At 43.8% G+C, this 19,034-nt stretch overlaps 1 protein-coding gene across 1 annotated transcript; it reads right to left on the bottom strand.

The window, feature by feature from the left end:
* Positions 1-16: 16 nt before the first annotated feature.
* On the bottom strand, positions 17-17,311 carry stk35 (serine/threonine kinase 35). Its single transcript, XM_079171393.1, has 3 exons — positions 16,611-17,311; positions 14,077-14,891; positions 17-3,164 (listed from the first exon to the last, which is right to left on the bottom strand). The coding sequence occupies exons 1-2, from the start codon at positions 17,167-17,169 to the stop codon at positions 14,149-14,151; spliced, it is 1,302 nt and encodes a 433-aa protein (XP_079027519.1). The 5' UTR covers positions 17,170-17,311; the 3' UTR covers positions 17-3,164; positions 14,077-14,148.
* Positions 17,312-19,034: the final 1,723 nt, after the last annotated feature.

Here is a 19,034-nt window from a genome sequence, read left to right as displayed (position 1 = left end):
ATTATCCAGACAATCATAGTTTTTGATCATTTTATTCCAAGAAAAGTTGTCAAACATATTTACAGCAAAACACGATGCTTTCTCAGACACCGAATGGCTCCGGTCAGCTTCATTAACAAAAAGCGGTTCTTATTCAAAACAACATACATTTCTGTACACACTGGAAATATATGCACTAAAAGAGAAAAGTTTGAGATGTTACACACAATTGTTTGAGAACGGTGCGGCTTGTCTGTACGGTGTTGACGGTGAGGCAGTGAAACGTTTTGCATAGTGTTTGTGTCTTTCACGTGGAATCATTGCTAGTTTTTAAGAGAGCTAAATGAAATGGCTCATAGAAAAAAGGACAGTGACAACAGGGGAGGTGGACAGTTTGAAGTAGTTGTAAAGATCCTCAGTTAGCTGATCACCACAGCAATGCCATATACAGGTTTACCTATGTTAGGGTTAATGCTTGTACTTGTTCAGAGAGCGGGTCAGAGACTAAACATCTGAGAGTAAATAACAGATCTGCTATGTGCTACACTAGTCTTTTGGCAAGAAGTGAAAGTTGAACATCGTGCTTTAACATAAGAAACAGGTGTGTTAGCATTCAACAACTACAGCACCCATGAGAGTCAAAGCGCAGCAACGCTAAACCTTTTAATCCCAAATGCTCCTGCCATCTCTGTAAATTCAGGAGTCCTACACCTTCAGGAAAACCACCAGTTTAACATCAAATTGAACATTCAGTAGGAAGTACTTTCATCGAAACTTGCTTCCTCGAGGAGGCTGTAACAGCAGGGTTTTCTTTGAGAGTGGCCACTGGCAACAGCTCGAACCCCTTTTCTTTGAAGACATGGTCGCTGTCACACCAACTAATTCGGACCATATATAGTCTTATAGGAGCTGTAGATGTTGGATGAAAACGACAGAATTGTGGACCATCTCTGTAATGCCGCCGTTAAGCGAGAAGCGGACAGGTGTTGCTGATGTAGTCGTCGTGAAGGCAGAAGCTAAGTATTACTTGTAGCTAAGCAAAATGCCACACAGAGAAGTCAGCCAAAGATGGGCTCAATAGGAGAGGGTGTCTGAGGTAAAAAAATGTATCCCACTCGAGCAGAAACTAAGGTAGATAAGATGGTTCAAAGTGCTGAGAATGAGGTAGGACCACACTACGCCTTTAAAGGGACAGTCCCCCCCCCCCCAAAATCAAAAATACACACATTTCCTCCTATCTGTAGTGGTGCTTATCAGTCCAGTTAGTTTGGGCGTGAGTTGCCTAGTGTTGGAGGTATCGGCCCCTTCTCTCCTATTTAATGTAACTAGATGTCACTCGGCTTCTGGTGGATGAAACTGCTCACAAGTCTGTGGATTATCTTGAGTAACCCGGTCCTGATTTATTTGATGTATGGCACTGGAGGTAAATGGTACAAATAATTTGATTTTGGGGTGAACTGTCCCTTTAAATGTACTACTACTGCTGAGTCACTGAACTGAAAGCAGAGGGAGGTTTTTGGTCATTCCTGTGGTCTGTGTTTGAGAGTGAAGGCCAGCGAAGTGTTGTAGGTCCGGAACATACAAACCCTCTTGTCAGACTCACTCCTGTACGCTTTAACCACTCTCTGCTTGCTTTTTTATCCGTGTTTCAATTATTCTGTGCATTTGAACTTTTGCATTTTGTTCTTTCCATCTTTTCTAGAAATCCTGGCTGCTTCAAGTACCACCTCGGCTGTGGATCAACTAACCGATCGTGTTCCACGCTGCATTACGTGCCGCTGCAGAGAACTCGAAGCACTTCAGTAAAGACGGGAAGGAAGAAGAGGGGACAGTCAGGATACGGCTGCTTTTTGGGGATTGTTTCGAGATGGCAAATCTGCAAATTTCCCAGAGAGTTTTTAAAATGGTCAACAGGCGTCTTAATACTGCTAGAATGACCCCTTAAACACCGCTCATATCACACCAACCAGAACCCTTCAAACTCTCAAGGTGGAGCCCGGATGAATGTCTCACTATCTCTTAATGATGATTCCAGGTTACCCACTGACTTGATATCTTGAGCTGTATTGTATTCCACTCCTAAAACGCCACACTCAACCTCAATGTAAAAAAAAACAGAAAAAACATCCAGTACAAAGTTACCAAAAACATCCATCAGCCCACCTTGATCATGATTGTTTCTTGGTCACGCGTTAATTTGATTCTAAACAGATATACGCATTTCTATCCAACAGGTGCTCTTTGGATTCAACAGGAACATTAACACTAATCCGACTTCCCTGCTGGACCTGGTTTGGTTACAATAGGACAGTATTGTGTGGAGTGGATACAGGCCTGCTACTTCTAAAGGTGTGGTTCCTATAGAACATGTTCAATACAACATCCTTCACACTTGTTCTGCCTCGATTTGTGAAATATTCTTTCTGAAAATGAGCGCACAAGTGACACGTATACAAAAATCGTCGGAGGCCATTTCTTCATTTTAGTAACAGTTTGAGCTTGAGTCATCATGAATGCATGTGAGCCTTTTGAGTGGGCCTTAGTGCGGCCCTGGGGAATTGTGTTTAAAAAGTGAGCCAAATATTCCATCGGTCAATTGCGTTTTCTTCTGCAGACAGAAACCTGCATGAGACAAAAGTGTAGTTTCTGTCCTGCTGTGAGTTTTAACCCAACGAATCGTTTTAACTCGTGATCCAATCGCACTTGGTGTGAATCATCTTTAAGGCACGGGGTTGTACAGGGGGCGGAGTAAACCGGTAGTGACTTCTGTTCATAGTGATTCACATACCATCATCAATAAAGTGATGCTTTGACCTCCAGGTACTGGTACAGTCCAGCACGTTACCTCTACATTATACATGCTAAAGGAAGAGCAGGCCTACACTGGGGCTGTTGGGGACAAACATCGACAAATATAAAACAACGCATGTCATAAACCCGGTCATCACACTTATCATCCACCAGTTAAAGGTCCTCAGCTCCACGGTGACGGCCACTTGGAACTGCGTGGTGCCAGAAGAGCACTGCTGTGGTCTGGTTTTGTATACGGTTCCCGTCCCAGAGTTTTGGAATCATCGGCCGGTCCATCGCTTCCCGCTCAAATCATGATTGTGGATTCTTCACAGTTCAGTTTGTCAGAGTTTCCTTTATTTCCAACGGAGTCCACGTCCATGTAGTAAACAAAGCTGCAGGGACACAAAGTGTGAACAGGTCAGCACGGAGCAACAAGACAGCAATCTACAAATGAGGAGCTATTTCCAGTCCTATAGGTTTTCATAACATTGTTGGCTACCTTCATATCTATATGTACGGTTGACTCACTAAATATTCACTTACTGACATTTTTGATGAATTATCAGTGATGTGGATAAAATGTGGGGAAAATAACATTTCGTGAGTTCAGAATATGACATCACTGTAATGCAGGAAAATACAACACTTATGCCATGTTACCATATCCAACCACTCAGACAATATCCTGTCTAGTGTTGCAATGTCGATATAATATTGATACTATAGCCCAGCCCTACACTATACATGTGTGTTGGTAACCTGACATGCCTGGTTTGTTGATTGGAATCATTGGAAACCATTTGGAAAAGGGCAGGCACTTTCAAAAAATACTTGGCAGGTGATTGGATGGCACAGTTGTCTGTAAATCGATGTTGAAGCCAGTCAGGAAAAGAGCGAAAACAACAATTCCCTCGAGTGAAGCTGCCACTGCCCGTTCATTGCTACGTGCGTCACATGAGCTGTCTCCATCTCACATTATACGTACAACGAAGTCACTGCATCCACACCCACCTGCAGCCATACGACAACCCCACCTGACACCCTGAGCGTCTCCCCTGCCTGTAGATGTGCGTCCAGCTTGAGCTCGGCGCTGTGTTCTAATAATAGCCCAGCAGGCTGGCGTGCCACAGCTTGTGCTAGCAGCAGTTTGTTGCTCTCCCCATCGGTTGCATAAGCCTCACAGCACATGGTATGAACACAAGTGGGTCAGCTTAGCAGGAAGCACGCATGTTGGGGAAGGTGAATCAGGGATGATGTGCCCAATAGAGATAGGGAAAGTGCTTATGTCGCTGCTGAGGATGAGCACTCTGAATTCCTCATATGTTTACAGTGTAATACAGTATACCGTTCACTATGTGGTGAAAAAAAGAAAAAAGACAATCAGTCTACAGGTTTCATCCTCTTATAGGCTACGTCCAACGTCGTTCAATGTATTTTTTATAGCCCCAAATCACAAATGCCTCAGAGGGCTTTACAATCTGTACACAAACAACATCCTCTGTCCCGGGACCCTCACATCGGTACCATTACTGTACTGTGCTATCGATCTGTTTTCTGGGCCGGGGGTGGACAGAGGCCACTGGTTGCTGATTTCATCTCCGATCTTTGGACACGCAAAAGGATTCATTTGTGAGGTGAACCCTGTGAGTTTGTGGTGCCCCGAGGTGTCTGAACTCACTGGGGTGGCTCGAATTCTTCAGCACTCAGCAGTTTCATTTTTGTTTTTACGAGAGCAGCTGTGAGGGAACGTTGTACCTGTGTGAACTTTTGTAACCCATGATTAAGGAGCATGCCTCACATACCTGACTATACATCTCACCATGGATGGGTTACGTGACTCCACACTGACTAAGGACAACACAGACTGTAAGCAGCAGGGCTCGAAGTGGAAACAAATATGAGCAATCATTATTACATTCTGAATTTCTACAGTGAATGAAGGATACTAGGAGATATTTGGTTTATTTCATCAGTAAATGCTCCATTAGCAAAGCTTTCACAAAGACGCTTTCTACCGAAGCAGAAGCTGGTATTAAACAGGAGAAAGCAAGCCGCTATGATCTGGAAGCTCTTAATAACTACTAACGGGCATGTGGTTGAAAACACACGCAAACACTTAAAACAAAGAACTCTGAAGGAGCGTTTGAATGATAAACTTTCATCTGCTGAATAGACCGACAGGTTTGTAGACAGAAGGTTTACATGAGACAGTTGTATTATGATTATGCTCCTATTAGTAAAATAAAAGGTTCCATATTTGCTAGTGTAGGGCTTCCAAGTGCGCACAAACCCAAACGGTCACACCTGGAACATTTAGCTATCTTTTGCATTAAGGCTTTACTTTAGCAGCTCTATAATGTCCTAATAATTGTACTGGGAAGTGTCCCGCAAAGCACCATGTAGTTAGATACTGATTATAGAAAAACAAAAGCAACGGTCTGAAACAATTATCAGAGTTTAGTTTATTGTGCTAATTGGAGGATGAAAATTTACATTTTCCTACAGTGGATAGTTCTTTCCAGAAAATGTCCTATGAATTTGCAGTTAAAGGTGCACGACACAGAATTTAATAACATTTCTATTGCAACCACGTGGCTTAAAAGTGGAGACGGCTGAGCATTGCTGCCGATGGACAGCAGGCACAGAGAAACACACAGAGTAGGGGCAGCTGTTCATTGCATTTTCAATACATAATAGCTCCAGTGTGCTAACTAGTCCATACGGTATGTAATCTAAAGACATGTAAAAGGGTTCTGGTCGAACCCTTTCTCAAGTCAACATATCATTTTTCTGCTTATTTCCCTGCGGGAGATATTACTGCTACATAAATAAGCAGGACAAAGAAAACAAGGTGAACGTCGTAGCCCTGCAGATCCTGGACAAACTGAGGCCCGCTGCCTCCTCAGCCAGCCTGCCAGCCATTTTCCATTGCATAACCCAAAACTACTACCTCGTTAAAAAACCAGCAGAGACCGGTATCTTTGGGGAAGTGGTGGGGGCTGGTTTCTCACAGCTCTCTACAATAAGCAGTTGGAGAGGGAGAGGAGAAGGAGCGTGTTGCCGTTTTACGAGCCCCGGGTGGTTTTGTGGGCCGTGCGGCAAAGCAATACATTCCTCTTGGCTGGCGTTCATGTTATAACGCTTCATTTTGTAAGTTTAGGTGTGTGCCTCTCAGTTCCTCTTGATGCAAAAACCGACACAGCATTCCCAGCAAATGCAGAGATGCAATATGATCATCACCTTTAATAACTAGAAGGGCACTCTGAGAGCGCAGACCTGATCTCACAATGTTAAAGGTTGTATGTGCGTCATTCAGAGAATTTAAATATATGTGATGTATAGGATATAGCTAATGACAGCTGCTCTGCACTGCGCTCATATGGTGGCCCGCTCTGATAACAACCTACCAATCATCAGTGGCTGAACCAACGCTCCGGTTCCCCCTCCCCCGGGTTAACACTGTTCTCTCCGTCAGCACTGCTGCCTTTGCTAGCGCTGTTAGCACCGTTGGCCGCGATCATTCCGGCTCAGCCACCTCAATGTTCTCTTGTGACGTAATGCACGTATCTGCCCTTGTGATTCACATCCGTTACAAAATGTCACGCGTTCTTTCTTGGCCCACGCTACACCCGTCCACTAAGTGCCAAGAAAATGGGACCAGTAGTTTTTCAGTGATCTTGCTGACAAACAGACGAACCGGGCCAAAAACGTAACCTTGGTAGAAGTAACCAGTGGACAAAACCAACAATGAAACTTTTTAAGGGTTGAAAAGACTTTCAGGATTTATGCTTTCTAGTAAAACGGAGCTGCCATTAAAAGAGTTGTCATTCTGTCATGATCTAGAATAACGCCAGTCACAATGAAAATATTTGTCTAAATACTGAATACTTTCTGTCTATAAAGTCTCTAGCACAGAAAAGTTTAACAAATGAGAGGTTCTGGTTCTGTACGGTTTCAAAATACAAACTAAACGTGAACAAGGAGAAATCTGTTCCAAGGCCGAGCCCCACATTGGCTAAAGGTTTGTTTCTCTGTTTGTTTGTTCTACCATCTGCGCCCCGCGGGTAATCCTACCATCTTGAAGTTCTTATGTCTCGGGACAGAGAGCACAGTTGCTAGCAGCGGTGACGGAGCGAATGCATGAAACCCTGAAGTAATATCAGAGGGAGGAGGGCCAATCTCTGGCCCCTGCAACAGATGCGGCCCGCGTCTCTTTACATCTATTATTTACAGGTCAAAATGAACCCCGTCAGCTTTGGTGCAACCATTCGAATGTCATGTACGAACTGTCAATACAACAGTGTACCAGAGTAAAGAAAGACAATCCACCGCGAGGCCCAAATATGACCATGTATGGCGCCTGCAGTGGGACGCGATGCTCAGGCTGTTATAGATGGTGCTCACACTGTGAGGACATTACCACGGTGTAAAGAGCTTACAGCCCATTAGGTCCAGCACAGCAGCATGAATGGGGAAGGTGGAGTGGAACAGATGAGGATCCATGTTATTCCAGAGCACCGTGGGATGACGGGGTTTCCTGGACAGTATCGGGTGATGGAAGGCTCTAGACTTTTTTTACGGACAAATAACACAAAAAATAAAGAAGACTTTTGGCACAAACTTTTCCTTTTGAATTAAAACAAAGACGTGCTCCACGTGTATCGTTTGTGTAGGAACTCATTTTGGCAGTTCTTTCTCTCTGAACCCTGATGGCCCGAAAGAAAATATTTACAACCTCCTCACTTTTACAACCAGGTTGCATAAGAACGCCAATGCGCTTATAACAGAAAGTCCCAAAATCGTATAAAGGCGGCTTCCCTCTGGCATTTCTCAGCCCCTCTTCAATAACCCCTGCCGACTGAGCCAGTGCAGAACATAGCGTACCCAGCCAAGCTACTTCATTTCCTTTAGGGGAGCAACATCAGCATCCTCTCAGACGCCACTGTCTTTTGTTTCAAACGCATCCCGCTTTGGAGTGTTCAGATAAGATGGCAGACACGTGCAAAGAGAGGTTTGCTTGAAGGCATCAGTGTGTTTGTTACAGTGGGGGTGCTCATGCGCACAGTGCGAGGACAACACCCTGACAATGCCTCGACTTGTAAAAAGCCTGTCCACGCCGCCGGTGGAATCAGAAAGGATTCCAAGAGTGAGGACTGCACATGTGTGGGACCGGGGCTTACAGCGCCCTGGCCTGGTTTAGACAGAGGCGGCATGCAGCTGGCAGACAGCGAGAGGACAAAATGTTCCAGAAGCAAGCCTCCATAATCCCTGAACCAGGAGCGGCGTTCTCATTGTCCAGCAATGAGAAGAGGGGGGAGATGGGTGAAATAGATGGGTAGGGGGACGTCACACAAAACAGACGTGCGCATGATGACGATATGATGCTGACATTCTAGATTTTATAAGGATTTCCCATTCCTGATGCATGTCATTAAATATTTAGTATTTGCACTGTGTGCACTGGGAACCAGGGCTGTCAACGATCATTCTAAATTAGAATATATATATTTAAATGAAGACAAAAGAAAATCAGACATTCAAATATGAAAATGTATAAAAGAAAAAGCAGCACTACCGCGCTATCTACCGCAAGAAGAGAGTCACACATCGTCATTTACTGAAGGTGAACTGTTACGGTAGGCCAGGCTGAAATACCAATAATTCAATAACAACAGTAATGACGACAGAGAACTCAAGCTTGACGTCATGTAAACAAAGCGCGTACCTATCAGCTGTGCTCTAGAGCAGACTGGAGACGTAACCGCTGAAAAGATGGCTGAGTAGTACTTGCTTTCTTCTTACGTTTGTAGTTTTTAAACAGAAAACACAATTTATATTGAGATATTTACTGGAAATTACAGAATAAAGCCAAGAGCAAGTAGGAAACCACAACCCCAGACTGAAGGGACCTCGTCATACTGCTTATTACTAAAGTAGCTGTTTGTATAATCTCATCAAACACAGCGACTGCAACAAGAGCATTAGCTGTTGGCTCTTTTTTCATTTTCCATAAATGGGGAAAATGGTGCTAGAAATAGTTCCCTTCAGGCAGAGTCATGCTGACAGTAGTTGTGGATAATCACTTTTCATGACACACACTTGACAGCTGGTGAAGGCGGAGCGCAGTAGAGTGAGGCAGACCTGTAAGCTTTAGAGTAGTGAAGGAGACAAGAGAAGGAACTAAAGTCAGGGAGGACGTTATGAGGAATTCTACACTGTAAGAATTGTTTTGTTATTAGAATACGCAAATGAAGCCTAAAATTACAAAGGTATTGGCATCAAAATGTACTTAAAAGTGCCAAAAGTCAAAGTACTTATGAAGTACATGCTAATTTGCCCATTTCAGAATAATATATATCATATCATTGGATTTTAATTATGTGTTTATCACTTTAATGTTGCAGCCGGTAAAGGTGGAGCTAATTTTTATTTAAAGACAGCTGGGAAGCGTGAATTTTGCTCAGGGGACCAATGAAGACTTAATGATATCATATTTAATTTACTGTTTATATTATGTATTGCCAATCTGAATCTGTAAAGCAACTAAAGCTGTCAGACCAATGTAGGAAAGTAAAAACTATATTTGCCTCTGAAATGTTGAGTTGGAGTTTAAAGTAGTATGAAATTGAAATACTAAGTAAAGTACAAGTACCTCAAATTTGTACTTAGGGTCCAGTGCTTGAATAAATGTAATTAGTTACTTTCCAACACTGGAAAGTTGAGGAATGCCATGAAGTTAGCTAAACTAGCTAACATTACACATCATGGAGGTGGCTTTAAACAGTCCAGAATGTTATTTAGGTTGTGTTGTGCCGTTACTGGTATGGAATAACTGCTTTGGGTCTTGGTATTGGTCAGATTCATTAAGACTTAGCATTCGGTTTTATCTATTGGCATGTTATCCATGACGACATGCTGGACTCAGTCCGCAGAGCCTTGAAGCTCCGCCCCCACTGCTGCACAGAGCACTGTTTGCTCGCTCATTAAAAGTTTAGTAATATTAAACATGTCGCGTGTCCAAATTGCACCAACTTTTAACAGGTCCTTGTGTCCCCAGCAACACACCTACCAAGTGTGAAGATCGGACGGTTCTGGAGATATGCGAAGGACACACAAACAGACACAGATTCCTTGCTTTAAAGTTAGAAGAAAATGATCAAACTGGAACATGTCCATCCCCACACTGATCTGGCAGATTCCCACTGAGACGATATGAGCCCCATGTGTCCCTCCGTGTGTCGGACCAGAGGTTGAGTGTATGCTAAATGTCGTTAGTGATGCGAGTATCGTTAGCCGTACCCTCGGTCAGTCAGCTCCTGACATAAACACACGACTCCCCTCATCTCTCTGTGTTCAGCCTCTAATCCGCCGTTCCCACTCCTGTTGCGTAACATGCAACATCTCATCATGCCGCGCAACAACAAAGCCAAACTGCAGTAGCGGACTAGCACGCAACAACACCGTCACAGTTGCACCCTGCTGACAGCTGGGAGCCGAAAAAGATTCATAGTGATATTGCATAAAACAACCAAAGGCACGAAACGTTCCCCTTCGTTGACGGAGCAGTGTGGAGGCAGAAACTCCAGATCTGTGACGTGATCTACCTAGCGCTCGGTCTGGCGGAAAAGTTCCTGCTGCACGCGTATGTACGGGGGGGGGGGGGCTAGGTCATGATTAAGTTAAGGTTACGATCATTATCCTCCAAATATCTGTCAGGCGACATTCTGTTGAATCATTGTTGAAACAAGACTGTTGTACTGTAGTGTAGCACTGTGAATACAATCACACACTATGCATGTATGGGTCATTTTAGCGGTATTGATATTACAAGGGTTGCTAGTTAACAGCATGTGGTCGGCAATATTAATAGGCTATACAGTATGGTATTCTCCTTTCAGTAGAGACTTACAATACAGTTTTATCATCTTTCTAAAAATAAAAAAATATATTACTATATAGCTGTAGCATATAGAGTACTTTTCAGTGGACAACTTCTTCCTGAACTCTGTTTTTCAGGTAAGTTATCAGTGGCCTATAAATAGCTATGTTTTAATACACACTAATAATCCAATCATAATGTGATTAAGAGAATGATTAGATTATGCGATTATTCTCTGAGTCAGAGAGTTAGACACGTTCAAGCTATATTCGGTAAAAATTAGTATTGTACGAAAGTAAATTATAACGCTATGATGTGTTCAAATGTAACCTTGTACAATGTAGTTTTGGTGAGAAACTTGAATACAGTTGTTTGAAGATGTTTTTACAGTAATATAAAATATATATTAGAGATGAATTTTGACTTTAACGTTTAACTTCCTAACACTAGCTCTAAGCAGCTCAGAAAACATCAAAGCTACTAATGCCATGATTTGGGAAATAAAAATACAATCTTTTATTTCCAAATCATTTGAATCGTGTTCATGCAAATAACAACTACAGAATGACTTTAATAAAGGACCGTGGCGGAGCCTTGTAAGCAGAAACTACCTGTATCGGCCGATACGGCTCGTTGACGATTGGCAATTGATATCGATGGCAAAAAAGTTACATGAACGTTGAAGTTGAAAGTTATATTTGCTCCCCCTTTTTTTCTGCTGATCAGATCACTGACTGAAAACCACTGTGATACGATCCAACCGTGACTTTTATGATTCGTTGCAAGCCTTCTCACAATTCACCTTTCCTGTCAACATACATAAGCAACATTAATGCAACTAAACCTTGATGCACTTGTCAAAAGTGGTGTTGGATGAGTGCCCACCGTCAGTGAAAAGGAAGAAGATATCACAGGAGGAAGTGACTTGCGTAACAGTCGGTATTTGATGGGAACTGAATTCCGTATTGTCACAAGAGGTTAATCACAGCCAGTGTTAATATGAACCAGAAAAACCTCATGTACTGTGCGATGCAGACGATCCTTCATCTCTGCCGATAGCTCATTGTCTTCAGCTCGACTCTCTCACACCCTGACTGTGTGTATTCTACTTCAAGCCAGGCCGTTTTGCCCTCAGGCCCAGGTTGTGTCCTCCTCCCTCCCGCTCACATACAGTCGCTGTGCTCTTACCCCGCCCTCACCCATCCCTCACCCCGAGGTCTTCGACAACACCTCATGTGAGCTACCTCTGCTAACGTCACTCACTCATCTTGTTAATCAATAGCTCGGTTTTGTGCGCGGATGACGGTGCAGCAGATACTCGTGTTAATTCGGTTTCCTCGACAGTGGCGTGGGAAGCTTTAGCAGAAATCAGGAGCAGCAGTCATGCTTGGGACCAGGCCAACACGTCTTCTGATGCCTTGCGGTCAAAATAGTTAAAAGGGACAGTTTACCCCAAAAACACATATTCCTCCTCTTACCTGTAGCGCTATTTATCAGTGTATATTACTTTGGTGCGAGTTGCCTAGTTTTGGAGATATGGGCCGTAGATAATGTCTGCCTTTCTCTACGATATAACAGAACTATATGGCCAAAAAATAATAATACTTCAGTCTCTTTCCAGAAATCATCAGCCAGAATCAACTCACGCCAAAACAATGTAGATTGATACATGTACTACTGTGTTGGAGGAAAAATACGTATGATTTTTTGGGGGGTGAACTGTCCCTTTAAGGATAAAAAATAGTTCTAATTTATTTCACCGTGGATCTCATTTCACAGTTTTCCTATCATCCAATCTCTGATGATAACCGTGTTGATAAAACCTTGGTGTGCAGTGACATCGCTAAACAAATCTCCAGGTTAGCCGTTTCCTCTTCCACATTAGGAAGAGGAAACCAAAGGTCAACTGTAAAAGTATCTCTCAACCTGTCCGCTGTAGAACCATCACAGTTTACAGAACCACTTCCTGCTTCAGCTCCAAATGAAAGGGTTTAAATACTCCGGATGGACTGTTGTCTGAGCGCTCATGTGTCTTGGTCCGTCCGAGTTGGTTGTTGTGATGTTTTCCCACATCTCATAAAATTGCTTTATAAGCACAATGTTATCATGTCTCATAGAGATCATGACAAAGACTCGTAAAATAAAATGCAAATTCTAACTACTGGAATCATGCTTTTAAAGAAGTCCCCATGCACAGGATTCTATGTATGTTTAACTAGAACTCATGCCAGTAGAGTGGATGTGTGTCATGGTGGAAGGATGATAAGATTCAAACAGACACGCTTTCACCTACTTTCATTCTGAAATCTTACACTCGCCCTGTACAAATGTCTACTGGCTATTGGAGGTAACCAAAGCAATGGCTTCTCTCTTCGTTGTAATGAAGAGCAGTGACAGGACGTTTCTGAAACACACTCTAACATGTCGTAAACCATAACAGTGACTTCACACCACCTGTGGCTATTAACAGAGGGGCGGTCCAGACAGGCTAATGGTGTCAGCTGAAAGGAAGATTAGACGATTTCTGCCCTGGGTTACCAACGGCCAGTGTTCTCTTTAAGCCAGTGCTGGTGAGTCCTGTGTCACAGAGGAGCCTGCTGGTTTTCTTTCTCAATAATCACTTCAGCTGCTCCTCTTCTCTGGTTAAAGGTGGATGAATAAGCTGTTGTATGGTTTGGTTGGGTTAAAAAAGTTGGTAGTTTTAATAAGAATACATTTTTCACATATTTACTCAAACTGTCACAATATCCTGACAGCAGTACATGAGACAGATCATTTGGAGAAAAAATGTGGTTCCTCTGCATCCTTTTATTGCTCCTAATGATATTTGGAAGATTCCACTGCGCCCGAAAGGAAAACGACCAATCAGAGCCGAGGAGTCTCTAACGAAGCTGCCAATCACTGCTCATGATCAAACTGTCAAACTAGGCAGCGCAAATCAAATATGAATCAACATTCTTAAACATATTGTAGTAACTGTTTAGCTGTAAATTAGAAAGTTTGAGACCCTGGCGCTATGTTGAAAACAGTCACACTAAAACCAAGCACCGCCCACCGACCGGAGCAAACCTTCTAATTTCAAAGCTGAACAGTAACTGAAATATGTTTCTGAAAACATCTGAGAATCTGATATTCTATCATAGCTGCCTAGTTTGACAGTTTGATCGGAGTTGACAAGCAGTGATTGACGGCTGCGTCTCCTTGGCTCTGATTGATGGTTTTTCTTCGGGCCCGGTGGGATCTTCTAAATTCAATTAAAAGAAGGCAGAGAAACTTGCTTTTTTCACAGATCATCTATCTCAAATCCTACTGTCAGGATATAGTGACATTTTGGGCAAATATGACAAAAAGTTTTTTTTTTTCAAAGTTACCAACCATCTTTTAAAGAGAGCATTCCTAGTAACACTGATGGAAGTGGAGCTTACCTGGGAAGGAAAGGGGTCCCTTCTTTGACTGGTTAGGGTAAAAAAGGAGAGGTTTTGGGAGGGTAGGCGTCGTCACGCAGCACACGTGACTTGGTCCATCCGCACCTCCAGCTGGAAGGCGTCTGGTCGGTCCTGAGGGTTGACTGCAAGCATGTCCTGGAGGAGTTTCTTCACCCCCTCGGACATGGAGCTCCTGGCCTTCTGAGGGATGTGGAGAACCATCTTGGGGTTCTCCAACAGAGCCTCCCCGACAGGTACAATCTCTGTGCCCTGCCGTATGTAGGTGCCCAGCAGTTCGCGCTTGGACTCTGCGTCGATGAAGGTGATCCGCTCGATCATCGCCCAGATGATGATGCCCAGAGCGAAGATGTCCGCCTTGGCTGTGTAGTGGCCCTCCCACACCTCGGGGGCCATGTAGAAGTCTGAGCCGCAGGCCGACGACAACCAGAACTTGTTGATGTTGATGATGTTGTTCTGGTTGCTGCCTCTGCCGCCCGCCCCCGCCGCGGGGCGTTCCTCGCTGTTCTTGGAGTTGAGGCCCGCACAAACTTTACTGAGGCCGAAGTCGGCCACTTTGAGAATGGGCGAGCCGGATTTCTGCGAGATGAGGATGTTGTCCGGCTTCAGGTCTCGGTGGACGATGTTGTTCTTGTGCAGGAAAGCCACGGCGCTCGTCAACTGGCGCATAAAGCTCCGGTTGGTCTGGGGGTCGGGCCGGCGGGACAAGATGTACTGGTTGAGGTCCCCGCCCTCACAGAACTCCATGACGAACCAGAGGTAGCACGGCTCCTCTGGGTGACCCAGGATGCGCTCCCCTGCAGCGGGCAGATTGAAGATGGACAGATATGACCTGGTTAGTGAGATGTTCAAACTGTGACATTTAGTCCATTCATTAGGAGCACACACCCAGCGGTCACTCCGTACTAAACAATGACGCATACATAAGCCAGGAACGCACAAGTACAGTGCTGCTTTCACTATCATTTCAGCACAGTATTAGTCATGCTAACTATCTTGCAACTGAGCTATGAGATTCTGAGGCTAGAGGCCTAACCGCTCTTTATACGCTGATGAGTTCCGATGCAACCGAAACTAAGAATAAGTCCTCCACAGGTTTGAGGAGAAACGGGTACCGTGGTACTCATCCTGAGGAAACAAAACCACTTTCAAAGGTTTGTAATTGCATGATCTGTGCCACGTTAAAAAGACTTTTCAGACTACATTTCAACCTGGTTGAAATGGTCAACCTCTTCCATTAAACACGAAGGGGAAACCCTGATGGTAAGAGTGTAAAATGATGGGCATTATACTGTATAAACTGTATCTGTAATAAGCTGAGATCAGCTGATAAATCGGCCCAGACAATTAATCAATCATGCTCTAATAGACACCGGTGCTTTTTCTCACAGATCAGTACTTTAATATATAAAGTATAACTTGGCTTTTAGATGTCCAAACAGCGCTGCTCCCCACACACTGCCCTGACGATCACGTTGTATTGCTGTTGACTACTTGGCTTTACACTTTAGAAACTAGGTCATATAGACCAAAACAAAAGGTAAGAGGGCAAATGTTAATGTTGTTATTCCTACAACCATCCTGTACTGCCCTTTGATGGCTGCAAAAGATGTTGGCTCAAGATTAATATTTCATTTCAAGAGCCTAAATGGTGACACTTATGTAACAGCCAGGCTATTAAAAGAAAAACAAAAGACAAAGACTGCATAGATTGAGTTATAACTCTGGATTTTTTAACTGCACATGTCCACATTGGTATTTCATTTCTACATTTTATTATTTTCTGAAGATGTATTCACCAGCTATCCATTTCTATTAGGCTGCTGAGCAAAAACAAAGGAACTGGGAAGTAGGTCAAACTGGATTGATGACAACCATGACACATTATATATATATATATATATATATATACAATAAATAAATATGCAGCATTTCATGATAGCATCCAACGTTACACTGTAACGGCATTGTTTAGCGTCGGGAATCGAAGTCAACCAGCCCTGGGTTAGCATGCTGCCAACTAGTACACCGTGTTCTCTTGTGAGCTGAGGGACACACAGTGTACTCTCTGTGCCTACTATAGGCAACGTATAGCAGCGTCACCGACAGACAGAGGGGCCGCAAAAGGGCTCAATGTTACATTTAATTCACAAAATCATTTTTCAGTGAATGAGCCTTGAGTACAGATATAGCAGTAATTTTGGTATTCATCTGTAAAGCAAAACAGTTTTGGTTCCACTGCCATCAATCACAGACCCTATAGCGCGTGTTTACATGCGCTGAAAAGACGTTGAAGCATTTTGTAGCTGCATTTAGTGAAAGCATGAGACAGCACATCCTTTAATACGAGGGCTCAAACACGGATTTAGAGCTTAAGCTGGCAAAACCACTGCCAATTTGTTCACTACTTATTAAGTGTAATTTAATAGACATGCATTTGGAGTAGGGGGCACTCTCAACATTATGCATGTGTTATTTCACCATTTGCAGTATTGCTGTTATTGTAGCCTGCATACCTTTGAGGGAGGTCTCCACCAGGCGCAGGTATTGCTTGGACCTCTTGTTTCCGTGGCTCATCTTCTGCGCCAGGCCTTTCTTCTGCAGGACGCACTCCTCCAGCTGGACCACATTCTGGTGTCGGTTCTCCAGACTCGTCAGAGCCCAGAACTCGGCCAGCGCCAGCTCTACGTTTTCCGGGGCGTCGCACTGGAGCCTCTTTACCGCCACCCTGGCCCCCGTTTTCCGGGCTACGGCCTCGTAAACCACTCCGTAGCTCCCCCGGCCGACCTCCCGCATCAGGCTGTAGCGCGGAGACACCGCTACGGCTGGCTCCAGCCGGTCGTTCCGGAGGAAGCTAATGGAGAAGCAGTCGTCCCCGTCATCCTCCTCCTCCTCCTCCTCCATGTGCTCCGTACAGTTGTTATCCTCTACCGTCAGGGAGCGAAGGACTTTGCCCACTTCCCGCTTCATCTTCACGGACACGCTCCGCCTGCAGCCCCGCACTCCGCCGCTTACCTGTCTCCTCTTCTTCCCGTCGCAAATATCCATAACTTCTTCTTTGTTGTAAGTAAGCATGAAGGGAGGACGTGTTTATCTCTCATTACTTAAACTCTAAACTAATAAAGTTTTGACGTCCTTGCGTCTGTCTGGTTGACGTTCGGAGAGGTTAAACGCCAGCCTGTCAGCAGCGTGGAGCTCTGTCGCTGTTGGTAACGAAACGTAGGGACTACTTCACCTTCATAGACAAAATGTCCCAGCTCCCACAGTACACACGGAGAACAGAGGGCGTGGTGTTCTCTGCAGCCACGCGGTGATTGGCGGGGGGACGAAACGGCTCGCGGAGATCCCGTTTTGGTGAAAAGGGGTGGAGAAAGCGCGAGCACCGTGCTTGGAACACGCTACTTTTGTTTTTATTTTGAAATAGGACGCTAGTCGTGATACGGGTCCGTTATCACGCCAGGGTTCTGGTTTGAAATGCTTATCAGAGTAAATTGTACAGCGTCAATTGACGAAAAAACAGAGAGGGACGGGTTCAGGTGTACACCTTGTGCAAAGACCCGCAAATGGGAAAAGTGTGCTGAAGACCTTTCATATTACCACTGCATCAGGTACGACTAACGGGGAACAAAGGCAGCCATGGCTTTACAAACACTACGGCCATTAAGAGTGCCATCTCAATAAAGTCTAACAACACAGATTAAGTTTTCCAAAATGTTGTAATAGTTTTTTATTTTTATTAATATATAATTATTCTGTATTTGTCTAGTCTGTAGTTATACTGTTTGTAAACTGTACTTTAATTTGTACTTGGTTACATTTTTATTTCATTGTATCATTTGGAATATATACCGTATATGTTGATTTGTGCACATGTATTTGAAAGTTATCCATTTAACACCTTGGAATCGTCTTCACTGTATATATTGCATATTTGTTGACATACAGAATAGTATGGACATACTGATGCATGTGTACTATAAGCATATTGACAAAAACAAATGATCTTAAATGGTCATTACATCTATGACAAATTATGTTTGCATTTATAAAATAGTAATAAGTCCTTCCCTAATTTGAGATCCCACATGTGTCGAAGAGGCACACCCAGATAAACCTGCAAGTCCAGGGGCCAAAAGTGTATTCTGTGCTCTATTAAAGCCCCCATGTTCACCAACTTAGACTGGTTACATGTTTATTAAAGAGCAACTTATCATCCCCTGAAAGTTGTTTTTGCTGACCTTCAGAGGTATGACTTACAGGTGTAAGTCGATGCACATGCCCTCTTGGACCACTTGAAAGACCCTGAAAGATCTTTGGACTCGTCAGGGCAGCGGAGGATCCGCTACTGTCGAGCCAGGAGCCCTCCTCCTCCTGCCGGAGCACAGCCAGCAAGTTGAAGACAGCAGCCAGATCTGGGTCCATCGCAATGTCAAGTATTAAGAATAACTGTGTAGAAATAGCCAATCTTCTCGCTGATGGTCTCATTTGCTTATAGGTCGTATAGAGACATCAGTATTACATTTAGACAATTTCATAACCAGTTTAAGTTACTCACAGTAACTTTAACCCATCACTATGAAGTAAATGTTGATTGCAAAATGTGATGGCTATGGAATAATGACATCAAATCAGTTGGAAGGCCATCCTCCTCGCGGAGACCTCTTGACTCTGTAAGTCCCTATAATGATCTTTTTAACCTTGTCTAATGTAACGACCGCTCCAGTTTTACAATGTTCCTGACAGGGTTGGACATCTTATATCCTGATGATTGGGGTCGTCGATACGTATGGAGTTTCAAACCAGCTAAAAAAAAAACTCATGTGAATTCCTATCCATGTACGGAGGCCCTGGCCTCAAAAGACATATTGCTATCAAAGACTTTAATAAAAGAGGGGCTTAAAGAGTAACAACATTCATTTATTTGACGTAGCGCTCAAAAG

The sequence above is a fragment of the Pholis gunnellus genome, assembly GCF_910591455.1.
Source record: "Pholis gunnellus genome assembly, chromosome: 2".
NCBI lineage: Eukaryota > Metazoa > Chordata > Actinopteri > Perciformes > Pholidae > Pholis > Pholis gunnellus.
Note: the sequence above shows the minus strand (reverse complement) of the source record. Positions and strands in the feature narration are given on the sequence as shown.

Coding starts and splice junctions, on each gene's coding strand:
- stk35 (XM_079171393.1), bottom strand. CDS start 17,169: ATGCTTACTTACAACAAAGAAGAAGTTATGGATATTTGCGACGGGAAG. Junction 14,892..16,610: donor GGTGGAGACCTCCCTCAAAG/GTATGCAGGCTA, acceptor TGCCCGCTGCAG/GGGAGCGCATCCTGGGTCAC.